Source organism: Gopherus evgoodei, chromosome 7 (genome assembly GCF_007399415.2).
Source record: "Gopherus evgoodei ecotype Sinaloan lineage chromosome 7, rGopEvg1_v1.p, whole genome shotgun sequence".
Lineage (NCBI taxonomy): Eukaryota > Metazoa > Chordata > Testudines > Testudinidae > Gopherus > Gopherus evgoodei.
The window spans coordinates 76,347,859-76,374,648 of NC_044328.1; the positions used below are offsets into that span (position 1 = coordinate 76,347,859).

Sequence of the window (26,790 nt, forward strand, 5' to 3'; positions counted from 1 at the left end):
CCCCCTAGAATGGCATGCAGCTCATCATAGAAGCAGCATGTTTGGGGCTGTGACCTGGAGCAGCCATTTGTCTCTCTGTTTTTTTGATAGGCTTGCCTGAGCTCATTAATTTTCACATGGCACTGTCGCGAGTCCCTGTTATAGCCTCTGTCCTTCATGCCCTTGGAGACTTTCAAATGTTTTGGCATTTCGTTTACTGGAACGGAGTTCAGTTAGCACGAGTTTGTCTCCCCATACACTAATCAGATCCCATACCTCCCATTCAGTCCATGCTGGAGTTCTTTTGCGATTCTGGGACTCCATGGTAACCTTTGCTGATGAGCTTGCAACTCTGGCCAAACAGGAAATGAAATTCAAAAGTTCATGGGACTTTTCCTATCTACTTGGCTAGTGCATCTGAGTTGAGAGCGCTGTCCAGAGTGGTCACAATGGAGCACTCTGGGATAGTTCCCGGAGGCCGATACCACCAAATTGCATCCTCACTACCCCAAATTCGACCCGGCAAGGCCGATTTCAGCGCTAATCCCCTCATCAGAGGTGGAGTAAATAAATCGATTTTAAGGGCCCTTTAAGTCGAGAAAAAGGGCTCTGTCATGTGGATGGATGCAGGGTTAAATTAAGGTAACGCTGCTAAATTCGACCTAAAATCGTAGTGTAGACCAGGCCTGAGGCACACACATACTGCTGCTGGGATTCAAGGGTTACATATATACGATTGCAGTAACACAACCCCCCTCCAGTACAATGCAAACGAGGCAGCAGCTTCAGGGTTTCTGTCACGCTAAGCACATAGGGACTGTTCACAGTATGAGAGTGTTGTGCCTTTTCTGCACTCCGCCCCTCCGCAAAGGGAAAGCGCTTTATCCGGGTCATGGAAGAGGGTGCTGGAGAAGCTTATGGGACAAATCAGGCCAGTTTTTATGCCATGCTAATCCTGCTACCTCCCAAAGCAGCTGCATTCTACCCCACCGACAGCCAGGGGTGACTCCATTGACGTTGATGGAGTGGCACCGTTTTACACCTGGCCTGAATTTGACCCCTGTGTTCTCACTGCAATATTTTTTTCTAATGAGAACTTGGGAACCATTATTGAATGCTATTCCAGGGACAGGCTGTATTGTCAGGCATCGTCTTGAGCAAGAGGCCAGCTGCAGAGCCCAGAAAGCGCCTCAGAGTCACAATTCCTCCCCACTTCTTGCTTGGTTGGGGAGTGGAGGAGAACTGGTAATAATTTTCCACTAGCCTACCCCAGGAACAATCGATGACACTTCCCATGCCAGCTCAGCTGTGTTGGTCACCTAGGCTCTGTCCTGCCCTGCTCTGAGGAGGGAGGGAGTGGGCACACAGCTCTCAGTGTCTGGGTAGGTGTCCTGCACAGGCTCCCAGGCCCAGGCCCTGGCTAGCTCTAACTAGTCTGGTATTTTTCTTTCAATGTGACTAAACAAACTTAGAGGCTGTGACATATTTTGGTCTAGTGTGAATTTTTTGCCAGAGGCACATAGGACATTGGGGAGAACTCTCAGTGCTATCTCTCCTTTCTTTCATTTAATATATAATTCGTTTTTATGTACAACCTGCAACCCCCTGCAAATATTCACTTCAGGCTGGAGATTAAAGAGCTGCAGGTCTGGCAATCTGAAGCAAAGGCGGGCAAGAAATAATCTAAATTCTGCATATGGCTTGCATGGGAGATTAATACGATTGGGCTGTCGTCCGTGGGGATGGAGGAGATGGAGAACTCTGATCACTAAATGAGTCATGTGAAGGTTAGAGCTATAGATGAGGAGACAGAAAACAAAGGTGAGCTTATCAGAATGTAACCGGTGAAATCCAGCCCTTACACGTACTCATCGTCCCTACACTGTACAGGAAATGGAATGTGCTTAGAGCTTGGTGGATCTCTGAGCTATCAAGCTGGTGGCTCATACCATCATTGCCCTCCTGCTTCTCTACCCATCCTTTGCATGTGGGAGGCTGTTGCCTAATTTCTGAAGGGCTGGGGGCCTGATTGCCCCTCCCATAATGGACCACATCTCACTAGGCCCATGGAGCAGCAGCCACCTGATTAGGGGTTTCAGTGAGTGCTAGAAAGCTACAGGGAGGGAGGAGACATGATTAGCTCTCTCACTAAGCCTCCACTGTGGCCCAGGGCAAGGTTTCCTCCAGAGGGAGCAGCAACTGGTATCTGAACCCAGTGTCACACATCTTTCATGCCACTCTGTCCATCTCAGAATGCCAGACAGAGCTAAATAATACAGAGCGGTGCAGAAATAAGACTTTTATCAGCTGAGGTTTGGGAACAGATGGAGAATCTATGAGGCAGAGATGCTGGAAGGGATGGAAATATGTTTCAAATGTTTTCCTTATTGTCTTCCCAATCTGCTCTTAGATTCACAGCTTCTACTGATTCCATGTGGCAGACAGCAAGAGCCCAAAACTGAAATATCTACAGTTATCTGGAGGGAAATGTTTGCTGAGCTATGTTGAAAGGGTCAAATGACCAGTGACAAAGTGTCATGGGTGCAACTCATGGCTTGATGGGCAAATTCTTGTTTGCTTTAATCTAGGCTAAACCTTCAGTTACTGGAGGAGAACTGGGGTGGGATTTGTAAAGTCATTTAGGGGATTTGGACACTCATGGGTTTTATTCTCAGCTGTACCAGTGACTTCTTGTGTGTCCATGGGCAAGCCACTTAGTCCAGCCTCTTCAAAAGCAACCTCTGAGTTTTGGAACTTTCAGTGTTTGGGCCCCCAGTCTGAGCTACCTTGGGCAGGACACTGGCAGCTCCTCTCCAGTGCAAGAGGAGCTGTTTGCATGTGTGAAAAAACAAACCCTTAATCTCTCTGTGATTCAGCTGCTTGAGTATGGAGTGGGGATGAGACTTCCTGACCTGGCTGGGGTGTTGGAAATGTAAATGCACCAATGTTTATGAGGCCCTCAGATATCCTGGTGACAAGATCCAGAAAAGAACTTGGCTAGTTCTCTGTGGAACTGATATGCAAACCCAGGAACTCCTGTCTCCCAGCTCTGTGCCAATACACTAGACCACTGCTGTCTCTCTAAATACTCAAGCTTTTATATACCCGGGGTGGGCTGTATTTTGAACACAAGTGAATTGGGACCCAGTATTTTCTGTGCTGCACGGAACAACACTAATTATTCTAGTTAATTATCCAAGCTCTTTTTCTCAGCTAAAGAGGGAGAGACTGCTGAGTTGGGGGTGGAGGGGCAGTAGAAAGGTTGGCCCGGATTTTTTGTCTGCCTCCTATTGAGCACATTCCTTCTCGGCACACCTGAAGTTAGAAACTGCCATGCTACGGAATGCTGATTTAACTTCATCAGTGCCTGATGTCTTATAGCCCCGATAGTGTGCCTACCAAGTTTTGGTGGGGAGGTAGGGGTTGAAGAGAAGTGGAATTAAGTTCTTCTTAACTCCTAAAGGCAATGACTTGAAACACTGAAGTGTTTCATCTGGGAAGGTCAGAGTCAGGTCCAAACATCTACTCAGCCCTGGGTTTGGGGCTAGGTCCATCAATATTAATGACATATACAGTAGGTGCAATAGTCTAAGAGTTAGACCAACTGAGACGTAGTGTCCATGAATACTTACTCTTTTCTTTAGAAAAGCACATTGCTCTTGGCTCTGCATGCTCTTTTGGCTAGGTAGCAGGGGATCAGTAGCAGGCTACTTTGTTTTCTAGCCTGTTGTCATTAGCCATTAGGATGCAGCCCAAACAGGGAAAGTTATTCCCAAAAAATATCAGCAAATGGACAGATGTCTCCATCTGAGTTTTGTTTGTCAGGGTTCCCTTATTGCTGCAATTCCAGCTTCCCTTCCTAATCACTGAACTAGACTTGAGCAACCCCTCAAATGATCATCGTTTGAATGCACATCCAGTTCAGGTGCTGAGCCAAAGTCCCCAAACCTCTCGAGTCAGCAAAATGAGGCTGAAAAGCTCAGGGAACTCAACATTCCCGCATGGTTGATTTGTTTTGTTATTCTTCAATTTTAGTCAAAGCTAGAGATGCCATAAGAAAGCCTTTGCACCAGGCTATGGAGCCCTTTCTTACACCTTGCAGTGGTACCATACTCCTCAAATAGCTTCACTGTGGAGGGGGGACTACTCAGTAGAGAAGGGACTCCATGGTCCAGCCCCTTAGAAGTGAATGGTGGGAGGCCGGTGGCAGGGCACTCTTGGTGGAAGACTTTCTCCTCCAGAATTTGTTTCTTCTCTTAGTTGTCATCATCTCGCAATATTGACATCCAGGGTACTGAGTAAGAACCATCTCCTTGCTCCAGCCCTTGATTGTAAATCACTCTATTGTGCTGGCACTTGTGACTGATGATGCAACAAACCTGGTGGATTAACACATTTCAAGAATATTTCAACCCTTCAGTGGCTGAGCTGGACAGGCCATGGGAAGAAAAGAGCCATCTAAAAAGGTTACATTGAACCAGTCTTTTGCATTCCATTTTGTTGTTTGCACAAGCGTGAGATCTCAACACTCTGTGTTGAGGATTTTGTGTTTTTAATACAATACTAGCTGTGTCAGAGGAAGGCAAAATTATTATTATTCATTATTTGCATTACGGTAGCACCTTGCAGCCTAGTCATGGCCCAGGGCCCCAGGGTGCTAGATGCTGCTCAAACACAGAACAAAGATACACAGTGTCTGCTCCTCTATGGCCCTGTTCCTGTGCCCCCATTTACAGCCCAGGGAAGTGGGTGTCAAATGTCCCCAAATCCAAATGACTGTGACTGTGTCCCACTCTACACAGGAGTAAATGACAACCCCAGGTGTTGGGCAATGGAGGGCCCAGCTGTTCCCTCAGTCACCTGGCTGTAACTCCCATTCATTTCAGTGGGACAAAAACCCATGTAACTGAGGGCACAGCTGGGCTCTCTGTCCCCCTCCCTCCAGTACTGGGTTTCTTAGTCCTTTAACAGGAAAGAACTATCTGACACACCCATGTTCCCTCTAGCTGGGCTCTCAGAGTAGGTACTATTTTCACACTCCTCAAATGGCAGGAAGGAAATGAAATCATGGACTATGCTCTCTGCACAGGTATCCTCACACCAGGAATCTTCTTGCTGAAAGTCAGCAGCTTCTATACCTCCTGCTGGGTTAATTGGCCGATCACTGTAACAAGGGCCACCTGCCAGCTTCTTAAAATCTGTGAAGACTCAGCTGCCATAGATGCAGGGGCAGGGGGGTTTGTTTCCCAGAAATGGGTCGGGTTGAGGTTCTGTCTCAGACTAGGCTCCGTCCCAGGGCCTGTTTCACAGGCCCTGAAAAGCTTAGCATCCTGTGACAGGCTAGCTGCCTGTATCTGGGGCAGACTGTGCTGTGTTATCTTCACAATGAGCTGCCTGGTAGTTATGTCAGGGTGCTAGCTTTTGTGTTCATAGCCACATGGTCAGTTCTCAGCCGGCAGGACCAAGCTGCAAAGCTCAGACACAGTTCTGAGTTGTCCTAGAAATCCGGTGGATGTAGGGCAGGTGAGAGTGGTTTAGGCTCACCTCTCATTGCAACTTTGAAACATTCACATCTGAAACTCAGGCAGGTGTTTCCTAACAAGGCAGGAACTTAAGTCAAGCTCAGTGAGGTTTGTGGACATTTGAATGAGTCTGTGCAGATTTATGGAGTTGGGTGGAGCCCAGGTAGTTGTGGCCGAGTTTTGCTTTGAGGTTCAAACCCCCCAAACTCAGAGGGATTTGAACTGAGACTGAGGAATTGCACACAGCAGTGGGAACATGTTATGAGCCAGTTCCCCTTCCTTCTTCAGCAGAAGCAAACTGGCTCCACACTTGCAACCAGCTCCTCCCCAGGAACGAGCCCCAAATCCCCCATAAACTATTGCATGGCATTCTTTGGCACCTCTTTTGAAATAATGCAACACGTGGCACCCCCTTTGAAGCCCTAAGGGACTAGATACAGCAGATGTGGAAATGCCTTGGAGGACTATCACGTGCAAATGGCGTGATATGAGGTGATCAAGGTATGAAAAATGTGTGACTCCTGCATGTAAGTTTTCCTATCGGTTTTGGAACTGGAAAATCTTGTGCCATCTAGTGTGGGTTTTGCACGTGATTTTCATATTGGAAACAAGGCACAATGAAAGGAAGGATGGTCCACTGGGTAGTACACTATCCTGAAGCCTAGGAGACCTGGGTTTAATTCCTGGCCGTGCTGCAGACTTTGTGTGGCACTGGACAAATCACTAGATGGGGAGCTGAGGCCCTGAAGAACCTTCGGGCCATATCTGCACAGCAAAAAAAATAAACCCCCAAAGCCCTGTGGCAGTGAGTCTCAGAGCCTGGGCCAACTGCCTGGGGCTCACATGGCTAAAAAGGCTGCATAGGCGTTGGGGCTTGAGCCCCAGCTCTGAGACCCTCTCACCTTGCTGAGTTTCAGACCCAGGCTCTAGCGTATGCCCCAACGGCTACCCTGATAGTTTTAGCCCCACAGAGCAAACCCGCATCAGTTGATCTGGGCTCTTCTAAGACTTGCTACCATTGGCCCTTTTTGCTGTGTACATGCACCCTCAACGTATCTGGGCCTGAGTTCCCCATCTGTCCAATGAGAGTAATGGCACTGCCTCGCCTTGCAGGGTGTTGTGAGGATAAATACATTAGAGGTTGCGATGTGCTGAGGTGCTATTGGGATGGAGCTGTCTAAGTGCCTTAGGCATTAGCTAACTGGATGGTTAAGTGGGCACTGCTGTTGGTTAGTTTTTGATTATTGCAGCTTGGCTTCAAAATGTCTGCCAATGTTTTTGCTCATTCCCAACCCACTAAGACACTTCATCACGCAATAAGGCTATCACTATACTACCACTTATGTCGGTATTACTTAAGTCATTAAGCGGTGTGAATAAGCTCCCCTCCCGGGTGACATAAGTTACCCTGAGCTAAGTGCCAGTGTGCATAGCATTCGGTCCACAGGAGTGCTTCTCCCACTGCTCATTGGTGGTGCATTAATTAAGTCGGTGGGAGTGCTCTCTCTCATAGGCTTAGAACTGCATCGGTGCAGCGGCTCCATTGTAAGCTCTCTAGTGTAGCCTTAGCCTGAGTGTTGGCTTTAAATTCAAGCAGGACGTGTGGCTGCTTGAAGCAATGCAGCACCTCAGCAGCTCCCAGCCTGGTTCCGCCTTAGTCCATCTGGCAGCAGAACTCCAGGGGAAAGTACCCGTCCCAAACTTCTCTCTGACAGTGGAGCCTATGGTAGCATGCCCATGTTTGTAGCCTCTGTGGCTGGAACCCTGTTAACCGCAAAGCCCGGGAGGGACTTGAATCCCAGCCCTTGATCTGAACTCCCCTGAACTTTGAATCAAGATTCAAACTTTGCCTCCCAGGCCCCTCCCTAGTGAGACCCTTTCCTGCAGCCCTTTTGAGTTCTCCATCCATTAGAGTTACACAGAGTTCAGCTTATGCTCTCTTGACATTTTAATGGTGCTCCTTTTTTTCCTACCTGACGACAAACTGTCTGGGGCTTGTTTACAAACCCTTAGTACTGTACTCAGCAGGCAGCAGGCTTTGCGCTGATGTGACAGACCTTCTTGTGTGGCCGGGGACACCAGAAATAGACTTGGAAGAGAGGATCCAAGATCAGTCTAGCAGGTCTTCTTGTTATTATGTGACATGTAAATAATATGCAGTGAATCTAATCTGAATGACTAATGTGCACCATTTACTTTGGAGGCTATTCCTTGTTTTTTGTCAGCCTTTCTGGTTTTGCTAGTGAAATCAGGTTTTTTCCCCTGTAGTGGGGAGCGCTTTCTATCATCCTGTCATCTGACTGTAGAGAGGCCTGAACTGACTCCCTCTCTCAACCCAAACACACCTGAATGTCAGCATGTTTGTGATCTAAACCTTGAGCAAAATCTGAATTTTGCAAATGGCCTCCTCTGTATAATGGGCCCAACCAAAACCCTCCAAACCTTAGGTCATTTGAAACCCAGGTGTGAATTCTGAGAAGGGGGCTCTTCTCTAATACTGGTAAATAACTGAGAACACTGATCAGCCATCATGAGGTGTATGATCAATACGAAATACATAAGTAGACTAGAACAGTGCTTACCAGCATCCTCATGCATTTGTGCCCAGTTACCAGACCAGGATGGTAGCTATAAAACTCAGCTGTCTGGAGGCTGTGGATAGGGATGCTAACCAGCTAGGCTGGAAAATAGAGATGGGCTTGAGCTTCAAAATCTGAAGCTGGATCTAGAGTTCAAACAGCCCTAAAGTGCATGTGTGTTTTCACCTCTAGGGCTTTTTTGAAGACCCCTCGCTAACATTTTATGTACAAGAAGGATCTGAAGTTAGATTAAGCACCCAGCCAGAGACTTCCTTGGGCTCTGTTCCTCTACAGTCAGCAACCTTCTCTCCATTAGTGATGCTTTCTTAGCCTAGTCTTTATTCTAGTCCTTGCAGAGACCCTTGCCTTCCAGACATTTGTGAGTGCTCTGTCCGCAGCATGGTTTGTAGCACTTCAGACTCAAGAGTCCCTAAGACGGGTTTGGAACAGCCTAAGGTTGGCTGCAGATTAGAGAGCACACAGCTGAAGGGGAGGTACGGCAGTGCAGTGAGCCCCAGAGGCTTAAGGGAGAGATGGAGCATAGAATCCCAGTCATGCATCCCTGAAGCTCCAGCCCTAGTGCCTTTACCGTTTGAAAACTGCTGGACTGGAATAGATGGCCTGCTGATAAAGCCAGGACGAGGAGCCAAGAACCCCAGGTTCTTCCCAGGTTGGACTTGCCATTGACCTCCTGTGTGGCTCTGGACACAGGCTGCCACAGTCCCAGTCTTTTTGTGTCCTGTGTGCATGCACTGGAAGAATTGCTCCCGAAAAAGGGTGAGGCCGTTGTCCCACTCTCCCTCCTTACCAGCTGTCCCAAGGGAGCACACATTACACCCTGTGAAGGTTGGCACCACTCCCACTCCAGCATGTGTTCCTCTCTGGGACCCCCAGGGGAATCCTGGCTCAGCCAGCCTGCGTTCCTTTGGGGACTCTACCCTCCATGGATGCCCCAACATGGCTGTGGTTCCCAAGCTCCTGGGGTTAATCTCTCTTGCTCTCAAGCTGATCGTTTCTCTCGGTGTCATGTCAAGTATTTATACTACAGGCCTAACTCTGCCAATTGCGGAAACATTAGCCAATCCCTGTGATCCTACTCATCGTATAAGGATCTCCAGTGCCTATAGCCAGATGCTAATGAAAATGTTCCCTTGTGGACAGGCATATGCTGCTTTAGTGTGTTGTTGTTTTACACAGCGCTTTCCATGTGTTTTACCCAACTATTTTATAGAGTTTTGTCCATCACGCTCCTTCCCCGAATGCATCTCTATCCTACTCTCCTACCTTCCCATACTGTGCACCCCTTCCACCCCCGGTAGATCTGCTGGAACATTCAGTATCTGCATGATGTCAAGGGCAAAGGAATGCCAGGCAGGCGGGAGGAGGAGGTTGATTGTGAGCAAGCCAAGTGACAGGCTGACATGATTAAGAGCCTGCTGGCTAATTAAAGCACAGAGGTGGGAGGAGCAAAGTATTTAAGGATGCCAGAGAGAGAAAGGCCTCCCCAAACCTCTTGTTACTCTTCAGTGAACTGAGCAGCTGAATTGCACAGAGCAAATCCTAATTAACTCTTTCACATCTCATCTGTGGAGTTCAAACTGGGGGTAGAAGGGGGACCCAGCAAATGGCACCTTTAACTGAAAAGCCCAGTCCAAGGTAAGGACACAGTCTGATTTCTGATTAGTAATTGGCTGGCTGCTTAGAGCTCCCAGGACTTTATGTAGTACTGCTGCTGGCTTAATGCCATGTTAGCTGGGGTGTCACAGGTTAACTCCCAGTTCTGTTGGTGTATCACAAGCTACAGTTTGAGGAAAAGAGTTTTCTAGATGGCTTTGCAATGGATCTGTGTTCTGATTACTGGAGATGGATGAATCCTGGTCTAGATTTCTACCTTCTCCCTGCCAGCCCCTGGTGGGTGGCTGAAGTCAATACGCAAATTTTGCAACTTGGGCCTGTTTCTAAAATCAAAGTGAGGGGAACAAATCTGGTGTTTTGGCACAGGCCCTCATATGGCAAGTGTGTTTGTTTTTTGTCTTTCACTTACTAAATCTTCTGGGCCGTGCATTAGTCTGGTTATTGAGCTGGAAGAATGAGAATGATGTGAATTTAAAAGGGATTTTTGGGTTGGATGTTCTGCTTTTCCTGAAGGGACTTGTAATCAGAGATCAGAATTTAGCCTGCAGCCCAGCTGAGACCTCCTTCCGAGGGCATCTCCAGTACTGGGCATATAGATAGCCTCTGTGTTCTTAATTCCATTCTTGCAACTGCTATAAGAGACAGCATGGTCTGTTGGACTGAGCGTAGGACAGGCAGTCAGGACACCTGGTTCTATTCCCACCTGGGCTACTTGTTGTATGGCTTTGGCCATCATTATGGGTTTCCACCACGGCCTCTTTATGCTAACTGCGGTGTCTGTAAAGCCAGATGAAAAACCCTTGTGAATTCCTCTGACATAGGAGGGTCCCCTAGCTGGCAAAGACGCAGCAGAATGACTCTACTCCACCTCCGCTTGCAGCACCTGACCAAGGAGCATGTCAGGGGTATGCAAGGAGAGACATGGAGTACCTCTGCCCTCGGGTTGGCCTTAGCTCTTGCAGTGGCCCTGCGGAATTGTTGCAGCTGTGCAGGAGTTAGAGCAACCCTCAGGGTGCTCTAGCATCTTATGTTGGGGGGACTGGAGGGTTCCACCCTGAATCTGGTTCCCTTGACCCCCCACATCCTTCACCAGCTGAGTGGAGCTCAGATGCTGTTCAGAGTTGGAGTCTGTGTGTCTGTTTCCCCATCTCTGTGTGAAGTGGTGATATTAGTTATCTACCTTAAAAAGGGGTAATGTGCAGATGAGTAGGTAAATGTTTGTGCAGCACAGTGGGAAATGTAGTGCTACATGTTGGTCGCTGTTAGAAAACCAGGGTTTGCCAGCAGTTAGCACAGCTTGTGATGGGAGATAGTCGTGTATTTCCTTATATCTGAGACAGCAACTTTGGTATCCAGTATTGTGGTGTGGTGATTGTCAGTAAATGTTGCTATTTTAATAGATCCCACTGTCTGGATATAAATAGTATTATTAGATGGTTGCTTTATTTGTGAATTTCATTGTGAATCTTAAAATTAGAACTGGGCCTGAATGAACACTCTTCCTCCACCCCACACATCTGGGAAGTTTATGTCTGGATCTGAACTTTGTGGTTTGGGTCCATTTCTACTTAAAATCTAGAGGATGTTAAGTGTTGTCTCCTTCATTATTAGTGGTTGTGTAACTTGAGATCTCTACCACATGTTGATGAATGTCCAAAGAAGCCTGACAGGCTCTGCTTGCAGTATTTAATCCATTGTATTTATAGGGTGCCATTCACTGTAGTGAACATGCAGTTCAGTGTGACTATGTCCCTGGAAAGGTGCTGCATCTAAAGCCTGTGGCCAGCACAATAAGTCCATGGCTTTAAAACTGGGAACTCTTAGAGCTTCTGGAATCTGCAGCCATGATTAGTTCTGTTTGTTCAGAAAGATTGTTCTGCCCCCAAATCCAAGGCGTTCATTGATTTTAGGCTCAAGAAGCCCCATATCTACAAAGATAGTGCAAGTAGCCTTGAAACAACTGAGACCAAATGAATTCAGTAAGTAGAATTTATGAAGTGAAACAGAAAACTGACATCCTCCCAACCACCTTTATGTGGCCTTTAAGGATCCCAGGACACTTTTTGCAAGAGCAGGGGGTATAACCTGGTGCTGTTAACTTCACTTCCTCTCATTAACTCTGTCCAAACTGAATTCCTGCTGATTACATTCTCCCTGCTTAAATTCCCCCTACAGCCTCAGTAACATTAGGTCCCCTTGTCATAAACAGATAGCTAAGGGTTAATGTCTCTTTCACCTGAAGCACCTGACCAGAGGACCAATCAGGAAACCGGATTTTTTCAACTTTGGGTGGAGGGAATTTTGTGTCTGAGGTTTTTGTTTTCCGTCTGCCTGCTTTCTCTGAGCTTTGGAGAAGTAGTTTCTGCTTTCTAATCTGTCAAATGTTTCAACTGCATCAGAGTCCCTTTTCCAGCACAAGATCCTACATATTTTAGCTGTAACACTTGTCTTCATCTGAATGGGAAAGATGACCAAATGTAGATCTGTGCTCTATCACTTTTAAGATGTTCATTTTAAGTACTTTGTGCTGAATTAACTCTCTCTGCTAGTGCCTTTTGTTCAATGTAAAGTTCATTGCTGAAAGATGTCTTCATCCAGAAACATCCCAAAGATCTTGAAGCAGCACGTTCAATAGGGTTGCCATCTTTCTAATGGCTGGTAACTAGACGCTCAAGGCTTTGCCCTGCCTCTTCCCCCAAGCCCCTGCCCCCTTCTTCATCTCATTCCTTGAGGCTATGCCCCTTCTCTGCCTCTTTCCCCCCAGGTCTTCATCAGCATAGCCAAGGCTGCCTTACCTGCTACCTGTGGACTGCACAAGGCAACATGCTGCCCCTTAGAGCTATGAACAGCCTGGCCCCCGAGGCAGCGGCTGCTCCTGCTGTTCTGCTTCCTTCCTTACACTTAGGGTTACCACCTTTTCCACAGATTTAAAACAAATGGACGTCCGGGCTTGTCAAATGGCACCCAGACGCACAAGCTGAAACCCAGACTGTCCGGGTGAAAATCAGACAGGTGGCAATCATACATTCAGTTACACTTCCTATTTGACTTCCATTTCTCGGTGCAGTAGAGTCGTGCTGATTTGCATGAAATACTGGGATGTCGGTTCCTGTTGCAAATTGCTGAATTTTTCAACATTGAACATGCACTGTGGTTTTTTTTAAAAAAAAGAAGGGGGGGGAAGCAAGATGTTGCGTCACCCACAACGTGCTTTGTTAATTTATTTTAACAATTGTAGTTTAAATTGTATGTGGTGATACATCATGATATGCCAACCAGGGCTCTACACTGAGTTCATTTGGTAAGTGAAGCTTTGCCACTGTATCTCTGCTGTTTTTGAGGAGTAGAGGGAAACCATTGTTTTGTGTGAACCTTTGCGAGGCTCTCTTGTACATTGCTTAGTAACAGTTCTTGCATGCCACTCATTCACAGGATGCTGAGCATAATGCCCTCTGGAGCAGTGGCAGGATGTTAACCCTTAAAATAAAAATAATGATCTACTTATTTTCATACGTGTTTCAAGACAGGGAAGGAATGGCCATTTGTGAGAGAGCTGGTGGAATGGGTTACGTCAAAACTCTCTTCAGTATTTTGATATTCTTTTTCTTCCTTTTATGTAACACAATGTGAAGAGAAAATAAGTGGTACCAAGGACTCCATCGTGCTAGGTACCAACCACTGGGACTCTGATCCAGCAAAGCTCTTAAACACATACTTGGCTTCGAGCCAATGGGACCTACCCCTGTGCTTGGAGCATTCCCACTGGCTGCAAATTAACCATGTGCTTAAGTGCTTTGCTGGATCGCAGACGCAGTGCTCAGTGCTCCAGGATCATGCTCCATGTGGAATGCCAGGTCAGGTGTGTTGGGAAGTATTGCTCGACTTTAAAAGGCTTCTTGATATTTAAGCCAATCTCATGATTTTGGGTCACCTGACTTGTGATTTTTGAATGTGTGGAGTTGGCAATTTACTGTGAAAAATCCTATTTGAATAAGTGGGGCTGTCACTACTAACAAGGGAAGGAAACCTTGGTTTTTAAAAGTAGGTTTTTTAACCAGCATTGCCCCTTTCAGGCTGAGACTTGCAAAATTGTCTAGTGGATTTTGATGCCCACACAGTAGGAGCTGGGTGTGGCCATACAAACCTCAGCCTAGGCTTCTAAACCAGTATACAACCAAGGGAACAACCCCTGACCCAAAATAACTAATTCATGAGATTCCTACCGTAGGGCCAGATTCTACAGCGCTTCCAGTGGCTTAAAAGCATATGTCCTTACACTGAACTATTAATGAGTTGTTTGTTATCTATTGCTGTTGTAGGGAGAGATCCTGGAATGTTTGAAACATGTGAGATAATCCAGAGACATGCTGTACAGAAGTAGTCACCATGTATCTGCATTCCTTCTAACTAGACTCCATCACTCATTTCCACACCCAGTAGGGAAAGAGCTGTGGTCTTGGAAGAAATGTGCTGACACTGAAAGGGATGGAGAAGTCTTTAAAAGTCTGCCTAGAGGTATAGGGGTGCTGGCAAGGAACTTGTACATGTAACATGTAGATGTCAGCACATTTAAGATCAGAAACTCCTGGCTTATACCCTTGGGAATTCATTACCTGCCATCATGTCTTAAATTTGTACAGCAGAAGCTTTTGCTGCTATTTCTGTCACATTTCAGTAAAGGCATTATTTAAGGTCTGCTGGAGAGGCAGCACTGTCTGCTGGTTAGCACAGGATGCTGGAAGGAAGGAGACTGGGGTTCTATTTCTGGTTTTTCTGAACTCCTTCCTCTGTCTATAAAACGGATATGATTCTTGAGGCCACTGATTTAGGGTGCTAGTGTATATGTAACATTGACAAACCCTGGTCATCAGCAGGCAGAATGAAACCTAGGATCTCTGGAGCTTAGCACATGCGCCTCTACTGTGTGAGTTAAAAGCCACATGGCCCTTAGCTATGGCTGTAGAGCAGACTCATTGATCTCTAAGTGGTCTTGGTGCCACTAGAGAGGACAGAGGACCACACTCTGGAGGTGTGTGGGTTACGTGTATACCTGCACAGCGGTAGTAGTATATGTGTAAACACCACCACTTCTGTGTGTGTATATATATATATATATATATATATATATATATATATATATATATATATATATATATATATATATATATATATATATATATATATATATATGCGCTCCAATTCTGGAAAAGTCTCCGTTCATGGAAGCACTTAAGCACCTGCTTAACTTTAAAGTCAGTGAAACTGAAACCCATGCTTAATTTTAAGCACCTTGGAGACCAGCACTAGTAACTGTGGGCCTGATTTAAGAAAGCTTCAAGCACATGCTAAACTTGAAGCATATCCTTGATTGCTTTCCTGATTTAGGACTATAGCTACTGCTTGCTGCCTGTTTGTAACACTCAGAGCCTCGCCTGGTATAAATCAGCTTTGCAAACTGCAGTCTGTGGAACATGCTGATTCCTACCAGCCATGCATCTTACTCCCGCCACCTGACCTATTTGTGAATTCAGCTGATAACACTGATTGATTTCACAGTGAACAAACACTAAATGCATATTATATTAATTAAATTCTATTAATGCTAATAAGTTTGGGGAACGTGTGAAACATCATTTTTCTAGGTCAGATTGCAATTAATTTGCCCCTCCTTCTTCATTCACTTTTGGCAAACTTGTTTCCTTTAATTACCGTTCTATTTTTATACCCAGAATCTCTTCCATTGAAAAGTGCTTCCTCTTAATTATGGGTTTATGTCCCAGCTGATGCCAAGATCGGTGATTGCATTGAATTCACAGTCTCCTTGCAGTTCTGGTACCAGTTTTCCTTAAGAGGGACTTGACAGTTTTAAGAGCATGGAGCCTTCAGCGCTGGCTCACGTTTTGTGTGAAACCCATACAATTTCAGAAGCTTGGACTCGATGAAACTTTTCTAATGACTGTGAGTCTTTCCACTGACATCAGAGGGTTTTTGACCAGGCCCTTGGTGAAATGTGTAGACAGGAGCGTATAGTGCTTTCCCTTTTAAATTAAATAAAGTCAGGCTATGTCTATACTTCAAACACTACAGCTGCATCTGCACCGCTGCTTCAATGTTACCATTCACTACAGCAAGGGAGAGACTCTCCTGTCACCATAGTCAATCCACTTCCCGGAGAGATGGTAGTGAGGTTGATGGAAGAATTTTTCCGTCGACCTAGCACTGTCTACACTGTGGGTTAGGTCAGCTTAACTAAATTGGTCATTGTGTGGATTTTTCACATCCCTGAGCAATGTGGCTGGGTTGACCTAACTCTTTAGTGTCGACCTGGCTTCACAGAAGGCAGTCACACAGAAAATGAAAACTGCAAACTTAGGTCAATTGTATGGAGTCCTTGACTCCATTTTACTGTGTTTCTCTCTTGATATATTTAATTTTCCAGCTCAACGTCTTTCCTAAAAAACATTCAGGGTTAAAGAGTTAGGTGAGTTAAATAACGAAGTCATTATAATGTTCAAAGATTTATTGAGGGGGTGGTCTAACTTTCACATTGTCTGACTACCCAAGATTTTACTGCAATATATACCTAAGATTTTTTATATTTATGTAGTATCTTTCACCGCATGGTGTAGAAACTATATGTACCAGGATCACTTGAACACAGAAATGCATCCACCTCTGGAATAGAGCAGCTGTTAGTAGTTTAGGACAGGAAGTGAAGAGGAATCTCTCAGCCAATTGGAATGGCAGGGAGAATTCAGGCCCCAGTGCAGCAAAGCATTTAAGCACAAGCTTAACTTGCAACAAATGAACAGTCCCATTGATGACCCCTCTGTTGCCTGGGAATTCTTTCTGCTTCCCTTGCTGCCAAAACAGCTTTCTGCAGGCCTTGCTCCCAAAGGCAAGTCCCTACAGGGGGATGATTGGTAGGAAACAATGAGTGGAAAGTCCTGGAGTTACCAGCTGTTGCTTTGTGTTTCCCTCTCCCCCACAAAGGGACCAACTTGGCCTGTGGTTTATTTACCCAGAGGAATTTGATTCATGATAGCTGGTTGAATCTAGGATTTTTATGCTGTTCTACGTGTTCTTGAACACAGATATTGGATCCAGGCTGGAGAGAGCTGAATTAGTTTAATGTACCCCTTCTCTCCTAACGATGATGGCTAAATATTTGCAAAAAGAACAGGAGTACTTGTGGCACCTTAGAGACCAACAAATTTATTTGAGCATAAGCTTCCGTGAGCTACAGCATCGGATGCATGCAATGGAAGATACAGTAGGACCGGGTTTTATGAAGTGGGTTTTAGCCCATGAAAGCTTATGCTCAAATAAATTTGTTAGTCTCTAAGGTGCCACAAGTACTCCTGTTCTTTTTGCTGATACAGACTAACACGGCTACCACTCTGAAAGCTAAATATTTGTATCCTTCACCTAATGAAGACGTCATAGGGCTCAGAATAAGCCCCATTAGGAAAATACATTGGGCCATATTCTCCACCAGTGGAGCTGTGCCATTAACATCAGCTCAGGATCTGGCCCATTGTGTCTCGTGGAGAAGCAGAAACATAAAGCAGATGTTGCATGAGCATGTAGAGCCAGGCAGCCTGTCTGTGGTTTGTATTTGGCTGCTGTTGCTGTCCTTTTTTAGAGTGAATGCCCCATGTTGGTTGTTTATGTTGTCCTGAGATCTGCTTGGAGTCACGCTGTATGACTTCTGCCCCCTGGGGTCCTTGCGAAGGCATAGTGGGTATCCCATATGGCTATTTCAGTGAATAAAATAATTTAAATAAGTGCTGTCATCTGTTCTGACAGACCCATGACTGAGGACCCAGCTATTGGCTAGGCTTAGCATAGAAGAGGCTGTTCTCATACTAAGTTTCCCTGTTGAATTTTCTTCACCTAGACTGCCAAGTATTGAAATCGAACATAGCCATTAACTCAGGCTGGCATTAAGCATGGCAAACAGACCAAGTGTCTCTGTATAGCCTCTGACACCAACTTGTACGGATGCCCCTGAAGGGGTTGGAACCTGGTACTTTTTGATCTAAAAGCATGAGCTGCTCCTGATTGAGCTAAAGGACCAGTTTCACTAGCTTGGGGGGAATCGACAGACTTATAAATGTCTGTCTATGAGCTACCCACTTGAGAAGGATGAAGAGTCAGAGCCTGACTTGCCCTTAGTTTACATTTCTTTGTGTTACATTTTTGGGGAAATAAAGTACATTGTATTTGCAAAAAGACATGAAGTTGTTTCCGCAGAAAATCCTCAATGCTGGGTCCCTGGAGATAATACATCCTTGAAAATACAGGCTTATATTGTCAAAATGTGTCCTTCTTCCGCTGTGCACCACCATCTCTGGATTGATGTTGAAATCTCTTTGTTGATTATTTATGTTGCGGTAGCTCCTAGGGACCCCATTGTGCCAGGCGGTGTACAGACATAGAGTCCAAAATAGTCCCTGACACAAAGCACTTAGAGTAGGAAAAATTAACTGTCTGTTTCTCTGGTTCCTAATATTCAGTAAGATTTTGTCTTTATAATTCTGCCTTCTTTTTAAATGCAAATGGTGTATTCCTCTGTGATGATATTCACCCAGCGAAGTATGTGCCCCAGATGTCTCCCACTATATCAATAGCAGCACTGTAGTTCTGCTGCATGGATGATGGGCAGCTGCAGAGTAGGTATAGGGAGAGAGAATAGCCCAGTGCAGAACTAAGGGCAGGCTGGGGGAAAGGGCTCTGGTGTGGGGTTCGGGTCTGTGAACACTTGGATCAATGGCTGCAGTGGTCATGGCCAGGATCAGTGAAAGCTTCCTAAAAGTGTGTTGGAGGGGGCACCAGCACCTGAACTGTGGCCCTGCCCTGCCATGCCACCCTTCCCCCCAAGCCCCTGCCTCTTCTCCCTGATCCCCTGTCCCTCCCCTGAGGCCCTGCCTTCACACTGCCTCTTCCCCTGAGGCTCTGCTTCCACACCACCTCTCTCCCCGCTCCCAAGACCCTACATGCTCCTCTCTGCTCCCTCATCCCCCATTGCTCGGCCTTACCGCTGGTAAAAATTGGGAGGGCATAGCCCTCCCACTTTTAAACGTGTTTTTGAGATCATGGCTCCATTGCTCCCTGCATTCTGGTACCCGTGGTCATGGTCCCTATCTCTGCCTACAGCCTGGCTCAGAAGCTAGAGCAAGCCTGTTTGCAGGTTGCTGGGGAACTCTGTATCTCCTCCTCCATCCCAACAGTGTTCTTGCAGCTGCCTACACAAAGACCTTTACTCAGGCTTGCATGTGTGCAGCTTACATCCCCAGAGCACAGAAGAGGTAATTGATATGTTGCTGAGCTGGGCCAGAATAGGTAACCAAGAATCCGTCCACTCACAAAAGGCCTGTTGTTAGAAATGTAATGAGAAAAAATGCTCCAAGAGAATGGAGTTGAAGAATACCTCAGAATGTTCATTTAGCCAGAAACAACGACTCAGTAAAGGAAAAGAGAAATCCATCACTGAAGACACCTTTCACTGGCAAGTCAATGCACATTTTGCATTGGGAACATGGAGCAAGTTAGCATTTTCTGTGTTCTATGAACTTCAAATGGGGCTAGAGAAGCTGGGAATGACTGAGACAAAAGTGAATGTGTATTTGACAACACAGTAGGGAAACTAACATCTTTCCTTGTTTCTGAAGATGTTACTACATAGAAGAAAGACCTCCCACCCTATTTCTCCATGATCAGTCATATTGGTATCTAAGTACTACTATGTGCTGGGGTTTCCTGCTCAGGGATTTTCTCTCTAATGAGATTAGGTATAGGCAAACATTTTCATCTAAAACTTTTTTTGGCAAAAAAGTGCAGCTTCCATAATGTCTGAATGTTTCACAAATTCATGTTGTGGGAAAGAAACCACAAACACATATTCTGAAAAAACATTTAAAACATTTCATTTGGATATTTTCATGCAGTGTTCAATTTTTCAGCTCAAAATAATTTTTCATTTTGAAATTTCCTTCAAATTTATTTTAAACAATTAAAAACGTTAAAAACAAAATGCTCCAAATTGAAACAAAACATTTAATTTGACCCAAACCTTTTAATTTTTGAATTTTCTGAAAAGTTTAGTTTTTGGATAGACTTGAAACTATTTTTTTTAATTGTTCCAAATGGCCAGTGACCTGAAAAAGCCGTTATTTGCACAGCTCTAGATGAGACACCTTGTAATGGTGCTGCATATCTCTCAGGCTGTCAGAGGCCAGACAGCTTTCTAACTTGTTAGTGCAGTTGACCTTGCATATAATCCAGATCTTGTGACTTAAAGTTTAGGGATAGTCTAAAGCAGTGATACTCAGACTGTGGCTCACAAGCCACAGGTGGCTCTTTAATGTGTCTTCTGTGACTCTTTGCAGTACATGAGACTAAAACACTGTGTGATTTAAATATTAGCCAGTCTAAATTATTAACCAAGCAAGATGCTTTTCCTATGTTATTAACCAATTATAGTTGATAAAATAATACTACTTGGTCAGTCATTTTGCTGTGAGAATAATTATACTAAATATTAATATATGGTACTGTAGTAAATAAAACAATGAATGTACACTAGTGTGGCTCTTCTGGGTAATGTTGATCGCTAATATGGCTCCTGAACCACTGAGATTTGAGTATCACTGGTCGAAAGACTCCTCCAGTAGTATCCACATTAGGTGGAAATCCTGTTTATTTCTGTCTTCTCTCCATTCTGCAAATTACCAACAAATGCTGCTTCTCTTTGATCTAAACTCAGTTGAGTTCTGCTTTTTCTTAGGCTGGGAAATTAGTGGCTGCTGCTCTTGAAGGAAATGGAACTGTTGGCCTGGCTTCAGAGAGAGTGAAGGGTGCTCAGTGCTACTCTAGGTCATGCTGCTGTTGTCCAAGGAGGCAAAGATAGGTGTATATGACAGCTGGTTTTCCAGACAACGCTCAGGAGAAGATTGTAGCCTATCTCTGGAACAGGGTCTCACAAACCTTGTGGGGAGAGGAGGTTGGGGAGCCAGCACTCAATCTGCTAGAAGGGTGCTGCAAGCTTCCATCAGTGTAAACGCACAGACAGCATCACGGCAAGATTCTCTCTTTCATTTAAACAGAGAAAACCAGAACCTGGAAGTGCAGAAGACAAATTCCTCTGGCACAATGAGCTCTGGTAAGTCACTGCTCCTCACATGCCTGCCTTTAGCTACAGAAACCCTCCTGTCCAGTTCTAATGCTGTGACTGTTTTGTGTTTTTATCTGTTCTCTCTGAATCAGCCATTCCTGTGTGGGATTCCACTGTCGAGAGGGCCACAAGAAGTTTTCATAATAAAAAACAAACCCTGGTTTCAGGTTGTCATTTCCCCTCCTGTCTGGACTGGGGGCAAAGCAGGACTGGGTGGCACTTTCTTCCCACCCCCGTGAGGGCTGGCCCTGGCCCCACTGTGAACCCTCCCAACAGTACTCCACAACCCCCTAGGGGGGTGTGCCCCAGAGTTAGGGGACCATTGGTTTAGGTTCCCCATTGCTGCTAGCCTAGGACAGTCTTGAGTGTCACTTCAGAAGATACTTCTGGAATAGTACTGGGCACCTGGGCAGACTCTTGATCTCCCATGGGTTTGTATGAGGGAACCTGATTAGCAAATAGTGACTGGGGTGGGTATTTAATTTTTTTGTGGTGGTGTCTAGAGGCCCCTGTCTGGGCTGGAATGCGGTTGAGCTAGGAGCTGTACAAACACACAGACAGTTCCTGCCCCCAGGAGCTCAGTGTCAATGGACAAGGATGAGAGTGGAAGTGAATTTCTGTCCCTAGATCTGGGGATGTGGGTAAGCATGGTATCAACACATGTATAGCCACAGTGTTTTACTATTCCCTGTCCTGTTCCTTTCTCACATGTCTCCTATATTTCTGCTGCAGACAGTGAAAAGGCTTTTTTTGAAATCCTGAATATTTTCAGGCCCTGCAGTGTGGTCGGCATGATCTCACTTATCTTCGGGTGCCCCGGCTTTCTCTTTGTCTTTCAGAACAAGAAGTTGGCGTTGTGAAAACCGTGGTCAATGGGCTGATATCAAGCACCAATGGCCAAGAGCAAGGTGAGTCAAATACATTCAAAATAATCTCTGCAGCTCCCCCGGCACGTCAGTTGGAGTGGTGCAGCTATTTCCCCGCAGTTGAATCATTACAATGTCTTACTGTGCTTAGCTGCAACCACAGCATGAGGGGACCGACCCAGTATTAAATTAACATTAATATTTTAAGGAAAACTATCTTTGTCAGCAAGGGCCTGATCCCAAACTTGCTGAAGAACATGAGCCTTTCCAAAAGGCTTTGGAACCTGGCCATTAGATTTTTTTATTATTAGTAGTAGTATATTTGGAGTGGGAAGATTTTTTCCACAGGCTTCTGCTTTGGTATTCATGCCCTTTCCTCTCCTTTGATGGCTTTTTCTGACAGGCAGTGTATTTATTATAGATGAATGAATGAGCTAGTTCAGAAGGAAATAGTACTAGAGCCCAAGCTATATTTTGCTTTTACAAAACCTTGTTAGTGGGATTATTCCCCAAACCAAAGGCAGTTTGGAACAGGGCCACATTGTGTCCAAACCTCCCCTTGAAGTCCAGTGAGGGAGTAGATAATAGTCTCTGATTTAAGATAATCTCTAATACAAATTAGCTCAGAACTGTACCCCAAAACCGAAAGTCAGCCTTTCTTGAGGTTTGAAAGAATTCAGCCAAGTTCTTCCACGCATCATTCCTCTCGGTACCTTTCCATTCTGGGGCAGCCTCTGCATTTTCAGGTTTCATCCAGAACCACAGCCAAAGTGCCACAAGACCACCACAAGAAGAAGCTGTTCTTCTGAGCCTAACGTTGCAGACCAAAGGCAGTTTTGGATAAAGCTCAGGGAGGCTTCCAACCTTTTGAAATCAATGAGTGTTCTGTATGCAGAGACGTTACAGTGTCAGATCCTAGAGGTAAAATCCTGGCTACACTGAAGTCAATAGCAAAACTCCCATTGACTTCACTGGCACCATGATTTCCCCTCAGGTGTTTTATTCCAGCTGAACCTCTTGAGGTTCACCCATCACTAACTTTGCCTGTGCCCCATGAGGACAGAGTTTCAGTATTGCTCATTCAAGGCCACATTAGGAAGAGTAGGGGAGGACGAACCAGATGCTTTGGAGAAGTGAGCAACCTTTAGAAATTTTTAACAAGTGCTAGAATGTTGCACAGTGCTGCATAACAGAGAAAAATCCTTCTAAGACAATGTTCAGTGTTTGTTGGTAAAATCTAGTGTTTTTGGTAAAATTAGTACGCAGAAAAAAGGAGTTTAAACAGAATCCCTCTGATTTACTGCTTGGCTGAATGGTTCTCTTAAGACTGGGTACCTTGATGGTACCCTTTGGTTCTGGATACTTTTCAAGACTCCTGGTCACAATTCTCTACTCCTTGCTATTGATGTTGTAAAATATACACCATCAAAAACATAGGATTTGTGCAGAGTGGCCAATCAATGTTATTCTCAGAATCTTAATTTTTGTTTCCTCATTCTGGATAATTTTAACTCTGCAACTTCAAGATTTTTTATCTTTGCATGTAATAGCTTCTTGGCTAAAGGTTTGTACTAAACTTTAGTTACGTCATCTGAAAATGAATGTTTGAGATTCTCTTCCCTTACAGTATATTGGCAGCCAGGACTCAGTCAGTTCACTAAGCAGTACTGTACCCTGCACAACAGATACACATCCTGAATTAGGATGAACGAGGGGCTATTTTTAATGATTGCATCACTGCTCTCTGGACTGCTTTTGTATATGAAATTTCCTGCTATTGTCATTCCTGGTTTCCCAAGTACATTAGAAAGCTTTGTGGCATGTTTCCTTAATTGTGTTCTTCCCTTCTGGATGCACCAACTACACTTTTGTGTTTGCAGCCATTGACGTCCCTTTATGTGCACGCTCTATTTCTGCTGTTAAAATAATCCCTGTGAAGAAAGTGAGAAGTTCTCCTGACCTAATGCTATCTACAGGTATCTTTTTTTTCCAAACGCATTAGTAGGCCATCATCCACTCTGTTTGCCTCACCCCCTTGTTAAGATAGTTTTCAGCTTCATCCTTCTTTCACCGTTTTCCAGCGCTGTAGATTTCATCAACAGCTCATAGAGTTAAACCATGATGACACAATTCATTGTTTTCAATAATCCAGTTTCTCTGCAGGCATAATTAAGCATATTTGAATTTGAGATCTATGTAAACTCTTCTGCTAATTTTTGGTATGAACATTACTATTGTAACCTCATTTTAAACCAAATTCCTGAAGAGTCTAAAATATTTCCTGTAGATCTTAGGTCCATAGAGAAGTAAACAGACATCAGAGATTTCATTCTGCAGGCTCAATCTCCATTCGGCATCTGTATTGCTCTTTCTCTCACTCACACGCACGCACATTCTCTCTTGCCATGATAAAGTGAAAGCTTCCCCATTAACCCTTTTTGCACTTTGCTGAGTTTGGACTGTGAAGCCAGACTAACCAACTCTATTTGCCATTTATAGTCATTTTCACTTGCCAGTTCTGACACACTAGCACAATGCTCAGTGTTTGTATTTCCAGTAGAGCTGGTTAAAAAATTGAGTGGGAAATTCTGCTATCTCAAAATCTGATTTTGTACCGTATCGGGGTATAAAGTCAAGTACTGCATTTTTATTTTTGCAAAGTGAAATATTCCAAAAATATTTTGTTGCAGTTGTATTGGTGTGATATTATGTGATCTATAATGTAAAAGTCAAAATATTTAGACTTTTGTATTATAACTTATAGTACATAATATAAAAGTCAAAACAATAAAACTCGAACGAAATGTTTTGATTGCATCAAAACACCATTTTCTAATTGAAAATTGTTCTGTTGGAAAATTTTCTACTAGCTGCAGTTTCCAGCACTGCAAGGGAAGACTCTTTTAAATTGAAAAAAAGAACTAATTTTTATAAAGTGAGACAGCCTCAACTTAGACCAGGGGTAGGCAACTGTAGCAGGGTGCTGATGCAAAGGCACCTAATTAGTCCCTGCTCAGCCATTCCCAATCGGGAAATAGATTGGGGCTGGGGAGAAGTCTGATGCCTGGCCTTTAGAACTGGCTGCACCTGTGGGCCGAGGCTTCAAGGGCTATAAAGGTTGGCTGGCAGCCAGAAGAGAGGAGAACGGCCAGGGGAAGGTCAGTCTCTGGGCTAAGGGCAGACTCCATGTAGGAGGAGATTGTCAGGCCTGCAAGCTCTGTAAATAGTATCACTGGTGGTGGGAACTTGTGTAAATAAAGCCATGGGTGCTGCAGCAAGAGAAGCCTCTCTGAGCTTTATTGGGGCAGCAGAGGGCCTCAGGAAGAGGGGCGGGTGGAGGACCCTGTTACATGTGGGGGCTTGTCTGGGAACCTTGTGCCAAAGACACAGTTTGGTGATCTGGCAATGGAGAGCACCCTGCAGTGGCTCACTGAGCAACAGACTGAAATGCAGAAAGCACTGCAGTCCTTCCAGCAGTCCCACCAGTTGAAGAGGCAGGCTCTACTCGCTTGACAGGCAGAGCAGCAAAAGGCCCTACAGGACTTCATCAAGGAGCAGTTGACTGTGCAGCAGCAGCTCCTGCAAAAGCTGGTGAGTCCTGCTGTGGGAGATGGCACCCGGGCCCCAGGCCTCAGCCTTTGTAAGATGGCCCCACCCGATGACCCTGATGCCTTTTTGGGTACCTTTGAGTGGGTGGCCCTGGGCACGGGCTGGGACCGGACAACCTGGGCCCGGCAGTTGGCCCCCTATCTTGCTGGGGAGGCACAGGCCACATATATGGCCCTGATGGATGCCCAAGCCAGGGACTATGATGCAGTGAAGGCAGCAATTTTGGACCGCTTCGGGCTTTCGGCCGAGAAATATCGCCAGAAGTTTCGGGCAGCCCGGTAGGCAGGGGGCGTGCGACCCCAGGCCTTTGCTCAAAAATTAACAGACTGGGCAACACGGTGGTTGAGGCCCGATGCCCACACCGTTGGACAGATAGTGGATCAAGTGATCCTTGAACAGTTTATACAATGCCTCCCTGACAGTGTGCGGCGACATTAGCCGGCCACCCTAGAAGCTGCCGTGCAAAAAGGGGAGGAGTATGCACAGGCTGATTTCCCACCGAGGGAGCATCGAGCCCTGCGGGACACAGAGGGTGGCAGGAAACCCCGTGAGCATGCCGGGGCGAAACCAGTAGACAGGCGACGGGAGGAGCCCAAGGGGACCTCTAGCAGCCCGGAGCAGCTTGTATGCTGGCGGTGTGGACAGCTGGGACATAAAAGTCGGGACTGCCCAGTGATGGAGCGTGGGGCAGCTGAATTTTGTGGATGGACTAGGATTGGGGGGTGGAAAAAGAGGCGTGGGTTGACCACTATCCCGGTGCGGGTTGGGAAAAGGCCCCAGAGAGGTCTAGTGGACACAGCCTCCAATCGCTCCCTTATACAGCGGCACTTAGTGAAGCCGCATTGGCTTATCCCTGGGGAATGGATGTTAGTGGAATGCATCCACAGGGATAGGGAATATTGTCCTGTGGCCCAGGTACCCCTTGAAGTGCAAGGGCGGTTTACCTGAAAGTGGGTGGGGGTAATCGAAGGGTTGGCTTACCCTGTGGTCCTGGGGCTGGACTGGCACCCTCCCCAGAAGGGGAGAGAGACCATTGCGAAATGATCATCAAAGAAAGGGGGAAAGAGAACCCTGGAAAGAGAGGGCAAGACCCTGGTGGAGGTGGACCCGAAGCAAGGGAAGGCCCCACAACCTCCAGGGGGAAAAGCCGAGCAGCCTAGACAACCAAGCCAAAATAGGGAACCTGAGGGAGTAACTGAGAAGCCAAGGGAGCTTCCTGGGCAGGACCACCTGGGGGAGGGACCCCCGGGGAAGGTGGAAGAAACCCAACAAGGGAAGACCCAACAGCAAAGGGACAGAGGGCCTGGACGAGAGACAGGGGGCCGACTCGGGACAGCGGGCTCTGAGCCGTCACCCCCACTAGAAAAGGAAGGGGAGCCTCTGGAGCAGCCAGCCCAGCCATGTGAATGGTGTGAGGACCTCTG

At 45.8% G+C, this 26,790-nt stretch overlaps 1 protein-coding gene across 1 annotated transcript in view; it reads left to right on the plus strand.

Annotated features, from left to right (window-relative positions):
* SORBS1 (sorbin and SH3 domain containing 1) overlaps nucleotides 1-26,790 on the plus strand; it is a 279,021-nt gene that overhangs the window by 155,793 nt on the left and 96,438 nt on the right. The window contains 3 exon segments of the mRNA XM_030568445.1: nucleotides 20,824-20,879; nucleotides 21,731-21,799; nucleotides 23,638-23,733. Coding sequence (XP_030424305.1) covers nucleotides 20,824-20,879; nucleotides 21,731-21,799; nucleotides 23,638-23,733 — 221 coding nt within the window.